The sequence below is a fragment of the Pelodiscus sinensis genome, chromosome 6 (assembly GCF_052426305.1).
Source record: "Pelodiscus sinensis isolate ZL-2025 chromosome 6, ASM5242630v1, whole genome shotgun sequence".
Classification (NCBI taxonomy): domain Eukaryota; kingdom Metazoa; phylum Chordata; order Testudines; family Trionychidae; genus Pelodiscus; species Pelodiscus sinensis.
The window spans coordinates 69,194,488-69,212,074 of NC_143057.1; the positions used below are offsets into that span (position 1 = coordinate 69,194,488).

Below are 17,587 nucleotides of genomic sequence, written 5' to 3' on the forward strand. Positions count from 1 at the left end.
ATGATTCTTGCTTCCAGCTTCACATGTTCAGCAAGGGTTAAAGAAATGTCATGCTTCAGTGTGTAAGTTAATGGCTGCAGGGTTCAGTAAGGAATCACCCCTGCTCTTTGCCTATGAACAGCTTTGCCAAGTCATCCAGGGCATTTTTTCCCCTTCATTTTTCTCTGACCATCAGGCATGAGCAATTTCGAGACAGAATATTAGACTTGATAGATTACTGAGGTGATCTAATATGACCACATTATATCTTCATGTATATTAGAGTATATAGCGACCAGGCAGTTTTTCAATGATCATACATGGCTCTAAACTAGTGCTCACCAACCAGTAGATTGGGATCTACTGGTAGATCTTAGAGCCTCTGACAGGGGATCCTGACTGGTTTGGCCAAGACGGTATCAAGTGCCGGCATGTCAGCTTCCCTTCCCCCCACTGCTGCTCATCTCCTGCCCTTTGCTTTGGAGCTGCCCCTCCCCCTGAAGAGACTCCTGCTTGCTAGGCAGGGCAGGAGAGGGAGAGGAGGGGCGCTGATGTTAAGGTGCCTCCTCTAACTTGGTATCTTTTCTCCACAGAGCAGAGAGGGGGCACAACAGGACTTGGGAGGGAGTTTGCTGGCTGCTTTTAGGGAGTGGTTCAGGGCCAGGGCAGGGCTGAACCTGCCTTAGCCCCACTGCCCCACAACCCAGGAGCCACTTGAGGTAAGCGGTAGCCAGCTGGAGCCTGCATTCCGAACTCCTACCCCAGTCATGACCCCCCCACCTGCACCCCAAGCACCCCTGTATCCAAACATGGTCCCAGAGTCTGCACCTAGAAACCCCTTCTACATCCCAACGGCCTGTCCCAAGAGCAGATCGGAGCCCCTCACACACTCCAGAGCCCTTAATTCAAGACCAGAGCCTTCACTCAACCCTCTGCCCCTGATGAAAGTGAGTGAGGGTGAGCAAGAGAGGGAGGATAGCGTGAGCAGGGGCGGGGCCTCAGAGAAGGGGGAGGGAAGGAGGCGGGGCAAGGGCATTTATATTTGAGGTAGATCTTGGATTGCACTTAAATTCAAAAAGTGATCTCGTGCTTAAAAAGGTTGGAGATCCCTGCTCTAAACCTTTTTCTTCTTACTCCTTTAACTATGTTGTCTTAGTAGGATTACTTTTAGCTGGCGCTGTCCACTCTTACTCAGAATGTACTCTCCACATTGAGAGAATGTAAAGAAAACTGTTTTTTGGTCACTGTGGGCTATTTGGTTCATAAAAAGGTAACGTGCTGTTTGAAAAAGAAATTGCTTTTTGCAGATTTCATGCTCTATTAAAATTCTCTGAATGATAGGTATTGTTCAGAAATCTCATGATGATTTTAAAGCTTTGTATGCACATATTATGTAAATACTAGGTCCAGTATGATAACTGCATTTTTACTCCGTTGCCTATCTTCAATGACCTTTTACATTCACATTCTCACTTGATCATCCTTGGGAAGAACTGCTTAAGTAGCTTTATGCTGTAATCAATTTCCTGTTTGTAAATGCAAAGAAATTTCTCTAGTGTTGTATTGTTTGGTCAGGTATCAGTTTATATCACTACTTACAATTTGGGGCACTAAGAAGTATTTATTTGAACAACTGCATGACTTTCTCCTGGATTATTTCTAATAGCTTTTACTGAACTTTTTCTGTAATTGTGCCTGCATTATTGACAAAATAATTGAGGTAATCAATATCCCATGGTGTTTAAGATTAACAGCAGGAAGTAAAACCTCCAAATTAAAGGTTTAATTGATTAAAATGATTTACTCTTTCTAGCCACTGTCAGGAAGGTTAATTATAGGGTAATTCTAGTAAGCAAACCACACAGCTTTTAAAAATAATTGAATTGAACAAAAAAAAATCAAATGATGAAACCAGGGTTTATTTATGGACCTGAGACTTCATGCTGAGCTGTGTGTTTGTTTGTTTTTATTTTTTAATGATACATTCCTATTCAGATACCTTATGGTATAAATGCAGTGTGTCCATATGTTTAGAGTAACTTATTCAGTCATGTATCAGAGGGGTAGCCGTGTTAGTCTGGATCTGCAAAAGCAACAAGGAGTCCTGTGGCACCTTATAGACTAACAGATGTATTGGACCATAAGCTTTTGTGGGCAAAGACCCACTTTGTCAGATGCATGTAGTAGAAATTTCCAGAGGCAGGTATAAATATGCAGGCTAGAAAAAGTCTAGAGATAACTAGGTCAATTAAGTCAGGGAGGATGAGGCCCACTTCTAGCAGCTGATGTGGAGGTGTGAACACCAAGAAAGGAGAAACTGCTTTTGTACTTGGCTAGCCATTCACAGTCTTTATTTAATCCTAAACTGAAGGTGTCAAATTTGCAGATGAATTGTAGCTCAGCAGTTTCTCTTTGAAGTCTGGTCTTGAAGGTTTTTTTTTTTTTGCTGCAGGATAACTATCTTTAAATCTGCTACTGTGTGTCCAGGGAGACTGAAGTGTTCTCCTACAGGTTTTTGTATATTGCCATTCCTAGTATCTGATTTGTGCCCTTTTATTCTTTTGCGTAGGGACTGTCCAGTTTGGCCGATGTATATAGCAGAGAGGCATTGCTGCCACATGATGGCATATATTATATTGGTAGATGTGCAGGTGAATGAACCAGTGATGGTGTGGCTGATCTGGTTAGGTCCTGTGATGGTGTCGCTGGTGTAGATATGAGGGCAGAATTGGCACCAAGGTTTGTTGCATGGATTGGTTCCTGACTTAGAGTTACTGTGGTGAGGTGTATAGTTGCTGGTGAGAATTTGCTTCAGGTTGGCGGGTTGTTTGTCAGCAAGGACTAGCCTGACTTCCAAGCTCTGTGAAAGTGAGGGATCATTGTCGAGGATGGGTTATAGATCACTGATGATGCATTGGAAAGGTTTTAGCTGAAGACTGTAGATGATGGCCAGGGGCGTTCTGTTGGTTTCTTTCTTGAGCTTGTCTTGTAGTAGGAGGCTTCTGGGTATATGTCTGACTCTGTTAATCTGTTTCCTCACTTCCTTGTGTGGGTATCGTAGTTTCAAGAACACTTGGTGAAGATCTCGTAGGTGTTGGTCTCTATGATACCCGCACAAGGAAGTGAGTGAAGGCTGCCTGTGGCTTTCTGGCTCATGTTTTGAGACCACAGGGTCAGGGGCCCCAGTGGCCACTGCTAGCTCTGGGTTTGCAGGCTTGGAGCTGGCACAGGAACCATGACCAGGGTCTACCCCTTTAATGGCTCCGGAGCTGGGGGTTAGGGGAATAAGTTTTCCTGATTGTGCCCAGAGTGGCCACCAGGGTTCCCTGGAAAGGGCTGGAGGCCCCCTATTTCGAATTAAGTGTCTACACAGCACTTAATTTGAAATAGCTATTTTGAATTTGGCGTTACTCCTCGTAGAATGAGGTTTACCAAATTTGAATTAAGTGCTCTGCTATTTCGAATTAATTTCATGTATACACTATTAAAGTTAATTCGAAATAACGGCTGTTATTTTGAATTAACTTTGCAGTGTAGACATACCCTCACTCTATAAGGTGCCACAGGACTCCTTGTTGCTTTTATTAAGTCACAACTTGCATAGAAGCCACATTAAACAGCAGACAAAGAGAGGAACAGACCTCCCCAAGTGTCCAAAACAATCATAGAATCATAGAATACTAGGACTGAAAGGGACCTCGAGAGGTCATCGAGTCCAGTCCCCTGCCCTCATGGCATGACCAAATACTGTCTAGACCATCCCTGATAGACATTTATCTAACCTACTCTTAAATATCTCCAGAGATGGAGATTCCACAACCTTCCTGGGCAATTTATGCCAGTGTTTGACTACCCTGACAGTTAGGAACAATGTCCTTATGTGCATCTTAACTTGTATGTAATGCACAATCCTGACTTTGTTTTAGTTACAACAGTTCAGTTCCTTGAACGGTTAGCCATTCATATCACTGGAAGTTTTTCACACCTCCATAGTTTTTTGCATAGGGGAAATCACATAACTATTCTTTGGTTTTTCCCTACATTAAGATTTTCGTCTTATCCCTGCTTGTGAAAGACCGTAATGAACTTGTTTCTGTACTCCCTGCTGAGGAAAAATTCCTAATTAAGACTTTTCGAGCCCAAGTAAATAATACAGGGTTGTGCTTATTTATGGTGAGTCTTTTCTTTCATAAGTTGCAGAGACTTTTTCTTTTATAAGTTGAGACTAATAGCTTCTATTTTGAGGCAAATGATATTTTATACACTATCTCCTTCACAATGGATAGTTCAGAAAAATAATACTTTGTGAATCTCAAACATGCATTAGTCAAATGGTCCTTCCATAGCTAAACAGTTAATGGGATAGATAAATATTGCACTTTGTGATTTCGTCTTCTGACATTCTTTCTCTATTTTTACTGGGGGGAAATTGTGTGTGTGTGTGTGTGTGTGTATATATATAATATATAAAAATTGGAAAATAAAAAATTAGAGGGACACAGTTAGTCTACGGATCATATATTACGTATGTTTTAAAACACTAACTTCCCTATCCTGTCTTTCCAAATATCTCCTAATGAAAGATTAAAAAAAAATCTGTGCTGCTTTTTCCATTTTTGTTACTTCAGCCTGCTAATGAAAAAAGACCAGTCAGTGTAATTTTTTGATCCATTAATACACAATTTTACATTTGAGTTTTTATGTTGTAAGCCTGTTGCAATATTTCAGATGTAAACATTTAACTTTCCTGTTGGGTTTTACTACAAAGTTTGACTGAAATGTGACTTGCCAGAATTTTTTTAATGCAGTAATGGCTTGATTATGTGACGTGATGAGCTGCAATTCACATTGAAAGTTGTGACTTCCTAGCTTCTCACAACCCACGTGTTTCTGACTCTGAATTTACTTAACCAATTTTATACCTGTGTGAATCAGCTGATTTTAGTAAAGTTACTTCTGGCTTATGCTATTGTAAACAATGTTCAGTGCACTATAGGCATACTACACTGGAAGAATAAAATGGAAAATACCATTTTCCAATGATAAAGCAATACTAATGTAGACTGTATTATTATATTTCCCTTCAAGCTTCATTTAGAATGGCAATAGAATTGCCTTTGCAGACAGTTGTAACATAGTATATCAGATAGAATTGATTTTGGGAATTAACACATCAAGCCAAATTTGGTGGTTCTTACTCTGAGGCTCATGCTGTCTTTGCTGACATAAGCAGAAGGGAGGTAAGTTGCTCTGTCATGGGTGAAATTGAGAATGGGAGCTTTGTAGGATGAGAAGGTAGAGCTGGATGTCTTTTTAATCCTCCGTTTTAACAGTAAGAGGAACCAAGTACAGGTTGAACCTCCCTAAACCAAAGATCCCCGATGGATGGGATTCTGTCAGCAGTGGGACTGGTAGCTTAGTTGGCCCAATGGCTGGGGGGCTGGTAGCTGGGAGGGAACCTTGGGGTATGGGAGCTAATGGCCAGCAGGGAAGCCTGGCAGCCAGGGGATCTTAGAGGCCAGCAGCAGAAAGACTGGCATTGACCTCCCCTGGTCCAGCAAACTCCCTATTTCCCTACTTTTTTCCCTTCCGCGTCTTACTGATTCTCCTGTGGTCAGACATCAGCAGTTGTTCCCATCCTAAAATATCAAAAGCTGATGTTGGCTCATGTTACTGTGATTGGCTGGTGTCATGGCTAAACTTTCCTTTTAAACATTCTATTCCTAATTCCCCAAAACTTAGGGTGACCATTAGGCTATTTAGCTGTCCTAAAGTTGATGGGCCTCAAGCTGTACTAAAGTTGATGGACATAAATTGACTGATGTCTTACAGGATACAGGCCTGTTGGTTCCTTAAGAACTGCTAAATAAAATAAAAGAAATGCTAACACTAGCTCTGAGCTACATATCCAAAACCCATGGAGGATGACATTGGGGAGAAAGTGCAGATGGGGATGGTGGGAGGTTTTTGCCCTTAAAAATAGTTTGCAAAGGATTGAAAAATAATTGCATTTCTGCCATCTACTGCTTCTGTGTGATATGTAAGAAAATCATATAGAAGATGTGTGTTATAGCTTGTGTTATCATGGGGTTTTAAAGTAGATTTTTTTACCTTCGATATTTCAGGAGTATTAGGTCTGATTTTGCCTGGTTTTATAGGAAGTCTTGGAAGGTGTGTATTGTCAGCACCAGGCCTTACTTGAACTTGTAAAGTGACAGGATGGACATTTTGAATATTTAATCCAAGATTTTTTTCTCTATTTATTAAAATAAATTAAGAGTTTAGAAATTCTGATGTAATATTTTCCAGAGAACTCTGCTTACTGGAGAACTAGTGAAATTATATAAACTGAATGATGAATGTCAACTGAGAGAAAAAAGGATTTCTTAACAGACTAAACTCTTAATAGCCTAATGGTCATCCAAAATTTGGGGGAATTAAGAAGAAAATGTAATCGAAATTTTACATCCCTACCACAGCGTAAAACAAAACAAAGCAGGCTTGTATCTTTTTCTGGTTGTTTGTTTCTTTTCACCACCATCTGTAATAAAGACCCAAAAATGTTTTTGGTGGTGGCAGTGTATGTACTTCTTTTGAAAACTCGGATAAGTACACTACCAAAGTAGTATATACACTACCACCACTAAAAACATTTTTGGGTCTTTATTACAGATGGTGGTGAAAAGAAACAAACACAACCAGAAAAAGATACAAGTCTGCTTTGTTTTATTTTTATGCTGTGGTAGGGATATGTAAAATTTCGATTAACTGGATAATCAAATAGCCAACGCAATTTGTATTGACTATTGGATTAGTCGATAAGGGAGCCTCTGCCTTTCAAGTTGCTACACTTCAGAGGTGAAAGTACTGTAGAGAACAGGGGGCCAGTGGAGGACTCAAGCAGTCCCCCACTGGATCTGTGCTCCCCACACTGTTTCAAAGCGGCAGTGCCGCAGTGAACCCGGGATCAGCTGGGGACTTTGACCCCATGCTCCTTGTAACTCTGCTGCTTTGAAATGCCATGGGGAGCCTGGTGTCAGGCTCCATGCGACGTTTCAAAGCAGCAGTGCTGCACGGAGCCTCAGGGCAGTGGGGAAGTCCCCAGCTAACCCCAGGCGGCACATTGCATTTCAAAGTGGCAGATCCCAGGTTGCTCAGTGTTTCAAAGCAACAGATTGTGGGCTTCCCATAGCGCTGTCGTTTTGAAGCACCCCTTTTTCTTCTCCCCCCCCCCCTTAGCCTCCTCTTGCTGCCTCTTTCTGATAGAGGCAGCAATGGACAGGGGAGTGACTAATCAACTAGCATGTTGATTAGTTGTTCACATCCCTAGCTATGGGTCACTTTTACACTACATTCTTGGGTAACACTGTTTGATTTAAATGAGTTGAATCCAGCTCTTAAAAGAAACTAAAGCATTAAATGTATGTCTGTATAGTTATTCATGAGGTTTTAGATGATGTCACCACAGGAATCAGACTGGTACCTTTTACCTCACCCTGAATCATTGGATTGTTTTTTTTCTTTATATAGAACTTTTTAAATGGCCCAGTCATACTGCCAGTAAATTAGTGGGAATTCTGCTCTTGGCTACAATGAGAATTGGAGAGAGCCCTAACATTTTAAGCTAAAACAAACTGACTCTTTAAGATTTTTAAGAATGGTGGTTTGGGGACCTGTTTTTCATATAACATATATTCATTTGAAATAATAAGAGGAGACTATTTAAAGACAGGTATGTGCTTGATGCCTAGAAACAGTTAATTGGTCTTTTAAAAGTGTTTTTTTAAACGCCCCTTCTCTGTAAGACTGCTGCTTCCATTTTTACTCTTTCTTTTTCTGATGGAAATCATTCGAGAAAATATACATTAACTCATATGAGCGCAGTGGATAGAGCATTTCTTTCTCTCTCAAGTCCATTCTTTTGAATGGACATAGGAGTCTTATGTAGTTTGCACCCATCAAAACATATTTTTAATACATCCATGACAATGTGGAGGCACAGAAGTTACCACTCACACTTTTTTTACTTTTTAAATTTGGTTGTTGTTTGCATGCTAGAGATACTGGGGAAATTCCAATCTGCATGCTGGGGAAATTCCAATCTAAACTAGTAATCATTTTCCCCTGTATTGTTAAACACTATCTGTAGAGAGAATCTAAGATTAATTTCCACTTCTAACAGACATTTTCAACAGTGCTTTTCAGTAGCATGAGTTTGTGTGTCTGTTTCAGTCTAAATGTGTGCACCCGTTGCCAGAAACATTTGAGAAGAGGAAGTTGTGGGTTTATCGGAGTTGTGACAAAATGAAACTGGTACATTCTATACTTTTATCAAAATGCGTGACTTGAAGTGAAACTTAGAGCGCCACTGGGACTTAAAGATGTAAATGTGTGGTCTGAAATTGGTAGGACTTTTTTATCAGAACAGTGTCCGTGTCCTCATTACATTCCTACAACATAAACCTACTTCTCCAAGCTTTTGAAACTTCTTGGAAGGAGGATTTATACTCACAGGTTCATGGTGCTCAGGCACAAAAACCCTTCTCATAAGACATGGTCTCAGTGGCTGGCTGTTTCTGTCATAGCAGAAATGTCAGTCACAAAAATCTGTGAAAGAGAAACCTCCCAGGAGGATTTAGACAAGATCCTTGTAAGGATTTTCAGTTTTGTAATGAATCTGTGAGCTTCAAGTAGCATGATGCGCTGCTGAATGCTGGCCACAGAGCTTCAATGACAGCACGCTGCCCATTCAGCACCCACTGAAGTCAATGAGAGTATTTCCAGTGAAATCAGAGAGCATTGAATGGGGTCTTCACAAAGGAAGACAGTCATTGGTTAAACTTAATTTTCCCTAAATCTCTGGGTTAATCTCATAGCCTGAACCAAGCCGGAGGAAGGCAACGGATAGAAATCAGGACCTGGATGACTTGTCCAAGGTCACACAGGGAAATCTGTGACAAAGCCAGGAGTTGAACCTCCTGAGTGCCTTAGCCATGAAACCTCTTTAAACGGTTATGGGTATTCTGGCAAAATATTTTCCTGCTGATACAGTTCAGAAAAGGCAGATAAAAAAGGAATACATTAATTTACGAAAGTTGGGCTTTTTCTGCTATGTGGCTTTTTTTTTTATTTCCAATTTTTATAAACTTCGGCATGAAATGTCTGGGAACTGTGCCAGTATGTACACACACACTTTATTTCTGTAACATCGATGACTTGAAGTTGAGTAGTTTGAATTCAAACTAAGGATCTATCTCTAAATTAGTATTAATTATATATGTATGTTGGTAAATATACATATAATTATTGGCAGTATACAATGACTTGCAGCTCATTTATTCCACTAGACATTTTAGTATTTGCTTGTAGGGTATAAGCAACAAAATGAATAATATTTGCATTTTTACAAATATTTAAATAGATCTGCTTGATTTCACTTTTAAGACTGACTTTCATGCAATGCATTGGAACTGGTTGGCTTACTGGAAATTAGTAATGACACTTTCATTGAGTTGATTTATAATAGTCATCATAATGGGCATCCCTCCACTTCGGACTCTTTCCTTCTATATTAAATCCCATCAAACTTGCAATAACAAAATAAAACAAATAATATAATAAACCACACACACATACAAACCTAAATTTTCTTGACAAAAATTAGCAGTCATAAAATAAGGCTCCTCCAGCATTTTCTATTTCAGTTTCCCAGATGGCCAGGAGAAAAGATGGACTGATACAGAAAGCTGTCAAACATGGATTTTGTCAAACCAAGGAGAAGAGTTAGTCATAGAATCCTCACGGGGAACATGCTACCAGCCGTCCCATGCTGTGTTACACAGATTCTTTTGTGCTTAAATGGTTGCTCATGGAATTAATAACAGTTTCTAGGTTCTTTCACCTATATGTCGCAGGTTTGTCTCTGACCACGTCTAGAGGTGATTGACCATCATTGTCATCTGGAGACTACATGGTCTTTATGAAACAAATTGGCAGTTTTGGCCTAGTTGCTGTTCACTATTGGTGTGAATTAGCATGTTTTTAGTAGAGAGGCAAGACACTGAATGAACATGGAAACTGGGAAGTGACTCTGGACTGTGGCATTTTGGCATGGCAGTATATGGAATTTTTTGGTGCCTATAGGTGTGCTGTGAGTTCTATGGCTAAACAGAGGACTTCATTTTACTAGGTTGTCAGTCTGGCATCATCTCCCAGCATTAAATTGCACTAGGTTTTGGTTCAGCAAATCACACCTTTTCAGGAGAGCCACCTAAGCACGTGCTTAACATTAAGCATTTGTTTACATCCCATTAACTTCTGTTCTTTGCTGAATCTGAATCCTAGATTTTAACTTGCATTCTTTGGTTATTTAAGTATTTTATTTGTATATGTGTCCATCGTGGCTCTTCTTATTGACTAATAAAAATATACTGACAACTGGGATGTATAAATGCAAAATCCATAGCTTTATATCTGATTGATATGTCCTGATTTATTATACTTGTCAAATCTAGTTGTAATGGATATTTTATATATGATGATCTCTCTTAAAAAAAAAAAAAATAGTGGTCATGTTTCCAGCTGTATGATTGTACTTATTCTAATGAACAGCACCAAATAATAATAAGCATGTGTTTTACCATATGTATCTGGAACAGACACCGAGCTGCTTTGATTTCTGAAAGTTTGGCTGCAAGGTGAGAACAATTTTAAAACACTCGTGAGTGCTTGTTGTGGGGCTGATAAACCCCATCACCTTTTGGGGCAGGGCAAAGACATATCACAGCCCAGCATCCAAGTCTAAATGTCTTACATCTCGGGGCTGTGTGGTGCAGTGTCTGCATCTTTTATCAAATCATTCTAACGGCCCCATGGGGTTAGGGTACTGGGGCCTAATGACCAGAGTCATTGTATTCAGTCATCTGGGCCACCATCTCAAGGTGCGCAGTGGTCACGGTAGTGGAATCCAGTTCTTCCCTTTCCACCTGGGCTGTGTCTAGACTACAGGGTTTTTTCGAAAAAAAGTAGCCTTTTTTCAGAAAAACTTCACCTGCGTCTAGACAACAGCCGTGTTCTTTTGTAATTAAATCAAAAGAATGCGGCTTTTCTTTTGATGGCGGTACTCCTCATTTCATGAGGAAGAACGCCTTTTTCGATGGAGATCCGTCAAAAATAAGTGAGTGTGGACGCAGGGAGCCCCTTTTTTCGAAAATAAGGGCCTCCAGGAAGAAGCCCTGGTGGACAATCTGGGGCATGCTTGCATGTCTCCGGTTCCTGTCTGCAGCCATCTTTTAAAGGGACAGTCACCCTCACAGCCGGTTGTGGCAATAAAGCAGCCAGAGCACACGGCTGTTCCAGTGCAGCCATGTCCCAGCCCCAAGACCCTCCTGGCCCTTCCAGACAACCTTCTGGGGACCCAACCAGGGGCTCCAAACGCTGGGCACCGTCATGGTCTGGGCCAGAGCTCAAGACACTTCTCGAGCTCTGGTCAGAGGAGGAGGCCTTACAAGCCCTGAACACCAGGAGGCAAAATGCAGACATTTTTGGTCGCATGGCAGAGGCCCTGGCCAAGAGAGGGCACCACCCCCGCACCCAGGACCAGGTGCGCTCTAAAGTGAAGGAGCTGCGCCGAGGCTATGTGAAGGCCAGGGAGGAGAGCTCCCGTTCTGGGGCAGCCCCCCGCTCCTGCCCCTATTATTCGGAGCTGGCCCAGATCCTTGGTGGTAGGGTAGCACGCACACCACTGCGTCTCGTCCACTCTGGCTTGGGGGACCCTGTGGTGGAAGCGCCAGATCAGGACCCAGAGCAGTCCAGGGAGTCTGGAGACAGGGAGATGGTGCCGGAGGAGGAGGACAGCGAGGAGACGGTGACCCTCACTCTGGAGCCAGTCACCCAGACCTCAGAGGCCTCCCAGGTATCATCTGATGCTGGAGACGAAACAGCAGGTGAGTGCAGTGAAGTCGTGTAACACACAGGGTGGGGGACGTGGGTGCACAGTGGGTGATGCACAAGGGAAACCTGTAATGTTCACCATGGACATCATGCAGCTGGCTGTACATGTGCTAACATGTTCAATGGTAGAGTGTGACACATGGGGGTGTGCCATGTCTGGAGCACGCCCAGGTGGGTTGTCAGTGCGAGGTCCCATTGGCACTTCAAGACCCCAGTGATGCTCAGGCTGATGCACAGGTCACACAAGATGTTACCTTCAGGATGTCTGAGTCCCCTGTCTGAAAGAGAGGGCATGCCCTTTTGGACAGCTGTTGCACACATGACTGATTGTTTCTTCCTCTTTTCCTCCACAGCTAGACTAGCCCCACCTCCATCCCGGGGACATGGGAGCTGCAGACACAGGCGTGTCTATGCAGGCATCCCGAGGCAGCAAGTGGCGGCCGTGCAGGAGCTCAACACCATCCTGCGAGAGAGGGCAGAGGCAGAGGTGGAGGCTCGGTGGCATGATTGGCTGATGGAGGAGCTTGTCCAGCAGCGCATGTCCCTGTGTGCCACTCTCAGGGAGGTCTGTAGCTTGCCTGCTCCTGTGCCTGGTCCTGCTCCTCCAGCACCCCATGACCCCGCCTCACCAAACCCCCCTTCCACAGCACCATCCCTTCCCCCCCTTGTACCTCCCTTTCCCCCAGCCCCCCCAGTCCAGCCCCTCTCTCCCCCGGGCCCTCCTCTCTTCCAGACCTCCCAGACCCAAGTGCACCTACCCTCTGTTGTCCAGCCAACAGACAGTCGCCCCACCCGATCCCAAGGCCATGGTGGACCCCGAACACGAGGCACCAGCAGGAGACTGTGAGCAGCAAGCACCATGCAACCTGATCCCCTTCTCCCCCTCCGGGTTTCAAGTCCCCTTCCCTCCTCCAGGTTTCAAGCACCCCCATTACCCCAGTTAAATACCAAACATTGTGTTTAAGGAAATGATTATTGTACATAGTGTGTCATGAAAGTAAACTTTCTCCATCAAAAATAAACAAAAGCTTTTTTTATGTTTGCAACAGTTATACATTCTTTCAGTTATTGATATTTATAACAATAAAACAGAAGTTATTCTTTTCAGACAAACCCTGGTGTTTATTATTTCTACAAACAGGGTCAGGATAAGTGTTGAGGAAAGAAGCTTGTATTGAGTCAGGGCCAAGCTCCCAGACAGGAGAGTCAGTGACCTCCAATAGAGAATCCCCCATGTCTAGCCGTGTAAGCAAGTTCCGGAATCTCCCTTTTAAACATCCGAACACACATTCCACCTGGTTGCGAGCCCGGCTAAGATGACCATTAAACTGCTCCTTGCTCGCATCCAGGTGGCCGGTATAGGGCTTCATCAGCTATGGCATCAGGGGGTAGGTGGTATCAGTCACTGTGCACACCGGTATGTGCACGTTCTCAACCACAAAATCACGATGTGGGAAAAATGTTCCTGCCTGAAGCCTCCGGTAGAGGTACGAGTTCCTGAAGATGCGGGCATCATGTGCCCTCCCTGACCATCCAACACAAATGTCAGTAAACTGGCCACGATGGTCGACCAGGGCCTGAAGGACAATTGAAAAGTATCCCATTCTGTTAATGAATTGGGCTGCTCAATGGGGCAGTGCACGGATTGGAATGTGTGTCCCTTCGAGCGCTTCTCCACAATTCGGGAAGCAAATCCAGCCACGATGCCGTCCATGTCTGCTAGACGGACGAGCCTGTTCAGCAGCTCAGAATTGATGACCCTCACCACCTGCAGAAAGAGACAGATGACAAAATTTTAGAAGGGGTGCCTTATCTCTTAGGAGGAGAACCCATCACCCACCTTCCCCCTCAAACACCCCGGGAATCCCCTCCTCAGAACTCTCCTCCCTCCCCCCTCCCCAGCAGCTCAGGGTGAGTGGAGAAGCTCCCTCCCACTCCCTCTCCACCTTGCCCTTTCCTGACAGTCTCCCTCCCGCCCCCAAACTGACTGTCCCCCAACAATGACTTAACTCCATCAGGATGGACCCAACAGTAGACCTGCCCACTCCAAATTGGTGTCCCACGGAGCGGTAGCTGTCGGGGGTGGCCAGCTTCCAGAGGGCAATAGCGACCCTCTTTTCCAGGGGGATAGCGGGCCACAAGTGGGTGTCCTGCTCTTGGAGAGCCGGGACGAGCCAGGTACACAGCTCCTGGAAAGTGGCCTTCCGCATTCGGAAGTTGCAGAGCCACTCCTGGTCATCCCAGAGTTCCATAACGAGTCGGTCCCACCAGTCAGAGCTGGTATCGAGCCTCCAAAAATGCCTGTCCACAAAGAAGTTTGGAGGCAAGGGCAGTGGGGCTGCATGACAGGTGAACCCTTCGTACCTCTGGTCTGGGTCCAGATGGGGAAGTAGCCTCATGACTGTGTCATGAAGATGCAGCAAAACTTGCAGTATGATTGCGGGGGGCCATCACCTGCCCAGGGGCAGCTCTGGCTCCATGCCAAAAAAAGGGGTCTAAATCAGAAAAACCTCCAAACAAAAAACCTGCTGGGGTGTCCCAGGAAGCTGGGCACTCCAAACAAGCACTGCAATACCTTGCTTACCTCCTAGAGGGACAGCAAAGGCAGCTGTAGGAGCAGAGCAACGAGTGTTCAGGGGCGTCCCTTTAACCATGCGTCTCTGCAAAGGGCAAGCAGCAGCACCCGGAAGGAAATGCTGCCCCCATACCCTGGCAGAAGTGGTTCTGGGTGGCTTTTTCTTTCAAAAGAGTGTCCAGCAGTCAGGACGCTCTTTTCTGAAAAAGCGGATCGATTTTCCGATCTGCATATTGTAGTCTAGACGCTCTTTTTTGAAAGATGCTTTTTTGAAAGTTTCTTTCAAAAAAGCGTCTTTTGAAAGAGCTGCGCAGTCTAGACATACTCCAGGTTCCAACTTAGGTCCGGTCAGTGTCAGATTTATCTGCCACCAGCTCAGTGGGGATCTGATCACAACATGCTGAGGCTTTAGCCAGTTCTAACACCATTTTCCCACTAAATTTCCCTGGGTTCCTAACTGAGTCTATGAAGTCCTTAGCATCAGTGATCTGGCAGCCTCTGCATCTGCTGCCATATCCCCTGTCTATATGTCTAAATCTGGTCCTGTTCAGCTGGCTTCTAAGCCTTGGCACGCAAGGAGTCCACTTGCTGCAGATAGCAATGCAGCTCCTCCTCCAGTAGCAAGAGTGGCAAGGTATGAATCAGGTCATTTATTTTATTTTAAACTTTGTGATGTGTATTTTTGAACTTTGGCATCAGATCTAAACAATAAAGGCTTCTAGACAGATCCTTAATGTACTGAGCATCATACGAAATAGTTCATGTTAATGTTGACACTATGTCCAAAAGGGAGAAGTATTGGGATTTCTTTGGACATTAACGTAAGAGCAATTATCTATATTAGCAGGAAAGACTAGAGCTAATGGAGGAAAGTAGAATCAGTGCAAGTTGTTAACTTTAATTATACCACTCAAATGGTATGCTTTTGCAATTTAAAAAGAACAAAACACAGATAAAAGGTAATTTGTGATAATGCTTGCACAAAATAGTAAGATTGCCAAGTGTGGGTTGTTTTTTTTTTTAAATGCATGTTTTAAAAATTACAACTGAAGTATACTGTTTATTGCAAAGCACTTAGGAATTGTCAGCTAATCAGACTGCTGCACTAGAAGAATATTCCTAACACTATAATTTTGCAGTTTGATTACATCATGCTGTTTTCCCAACTATTCTTTCTGCAGGGTTATCATCTCTCATCAGACAAAAGGTGTTTCTTTATTTTTCACTAGGAGAATACAGCTCTTCATTCTAGATGGCTTTTCCAGAGTAAGCGGTGTATGGTTATATAATCTTGTCCATTCAACCCAGATATTGTCTTGTTGCAGATACCATCTGATATCCTTGTTCCATTCTATATTACACATCTCTCACCTGTAAACAGAGATCCCCTGGAAAAGGGAGTACTAGGGTCCTTGTGGTTGTGATTAACTTTAAGATTTTACACTTGCTGAAAGTTGAGAGCCAATGCTTTTCTCAACCAGGACCTGTATGAGCTGCAGCATAATTTGTGTGGCCTTCATTTAAAGACCCCCCCCCCCCTTCTTGGCAGCAAATATACAGTGTCTCTCTAACAAAATCAGTCTTTCAATAGACTAGGGTGAATTTGTCAGAGACACATTCATATGATAGCACTGATGGACAAACTAAAACACATGGGTCAGACTCTTGACCTGGCTGAATCTCTTTTGGAAGCTCATTCCCCTGTTGTAAAACTGCCTTATAGGCAGTAGAGAATTCTTCCTCATAGAGGGGTAGAGACTGTGTCAAGGAGAGATAGGAAGGTGGGACTCTGCCTGCTTCTTGTGTGTGGCAGCATTCCCTGAACACTGTTGCAACCCATTCAATTAAGAACACCCCTTAGTCTGCTGTCAGTTATGCTAGGTGGTGTTTCCTGTTTACGAAATTTGGTGTACATTGTGAATTACTGGGCTATGTCTGCACGCCAACTAGAGGTATAACATGCAGCTTGTGTAGTCATATCTTTTGAGTTTTCTAAAAATAATATGGAGAAGGAACCATGTGAGCTTCAGTACAAGCTGACTATGTACCCAGAACAGTGGGATGGGCTTTAGCCTTTCGTGCAATAAATGTCTGCTTGTCTTTTATGAATACATTTCTATTGTTGTGTTGTTAGAAATAGCTAATATTACTATACAGTACTCTTAAAACTATCCTTTGTCTACTACTTCCTTTTTTACTCATTCACTCTTGTTTGCACTTTCTTTCCAGGTGCATGTGTGTGTGTTTGTACACAGCATAACTGTCATTTTTGACAAAATGAAGACTCGTATCTGAATAGAGAATTGTACTTGGCTGATAATTTCAAATATTGCTGTGAATAACTAACTTCAATACATTAGTTTTTGGATATGTTATCTGTTTATCTGTATCTAGATCCCTCTAATTCTTTGCTTTTGGACTGTTATCTTCAATAGACTAGAGACTCTTTATTTTATATTTAGTTAGTTTTTTGTCTTATTTTTAAGTTTTAGGTTCTTTTTAATCAGGAATACCAACTGAATAATGAAGGCAAAGTGTGAAATAATTTTAACTTGAAAATAAAATACTGCAATGGACTTTTAGTTTGTGGTTCCTATAGGATTACTAATTTGAATATTCTTGTCAAATATAAAAGTAGCAAATATTCTATTGTTTACAGTGCCTATCAGATTAGCTACTATAGTCAGGCAATAATAATATGACTAATTCCTCTGTTCACATTACTTTTGTTTCCAAGTCATGGCTATTATACTCCTCATCTTTTCACAAGTATGTTTTGATATCTGTTTCATTATCGCTTTGTTCGCTCTTTTCCTCAGTCTTATGCTCTTTTAATTCTGGTATAACTATGCTTACAGAAGGGAAATGAAATATTTAAAATATGGTAAAAAACTAGAGATACTGTCTGACACTCATGTGAGTTGTTCTAATGATTCCAATGAGATTACCTAGCATGAAAAATGACTATTCAATAGGTTTTTGGGACCAGACTCAGGTTTTTTTCTCCTAATTTTAATCATAACTCTGCTGTTGCTGCCAAAGAGATTGGCTTTATGCTTGTGCTGACAGCATGCTTAACTG

The 17,587-nt window shown here is 42.8% G+C and overlaps 1 protein-coding gene across 3 annotated transcripts in view; it reads left to right on the forward strand.

Annotated features, from left to right (window-relative positions):
- Positions 1 to 17,587, forward strand: part of ST8SIA4 (ST8 alpha-N-acetyl-neuraminide alpha-2,8-sialyltransferase 4) — a 101,821-nt gene that overhangs the window by 58,738 nt on the left and 25,496 nt on the right. Inside the window, exon 5 of one of the 3 annotated variants that reach the window (XM_089779307.1) lies at positions 573 to 973. The exons of the other annotated variants lie outside the window; for them this stretch is intronic. Within the exon in view, the coding sequence (XP_089635433.1) occupies positions 573 to 654 (82 nt within the window). The 3' untranslated portion in view covers positions 655 to 973. Of the gene's footprint in view, positions 1 to 572; positions 974 to 17,587 lie in introns of those variants that run through there. 3 annotated transcript variants of the gene reach the window in all.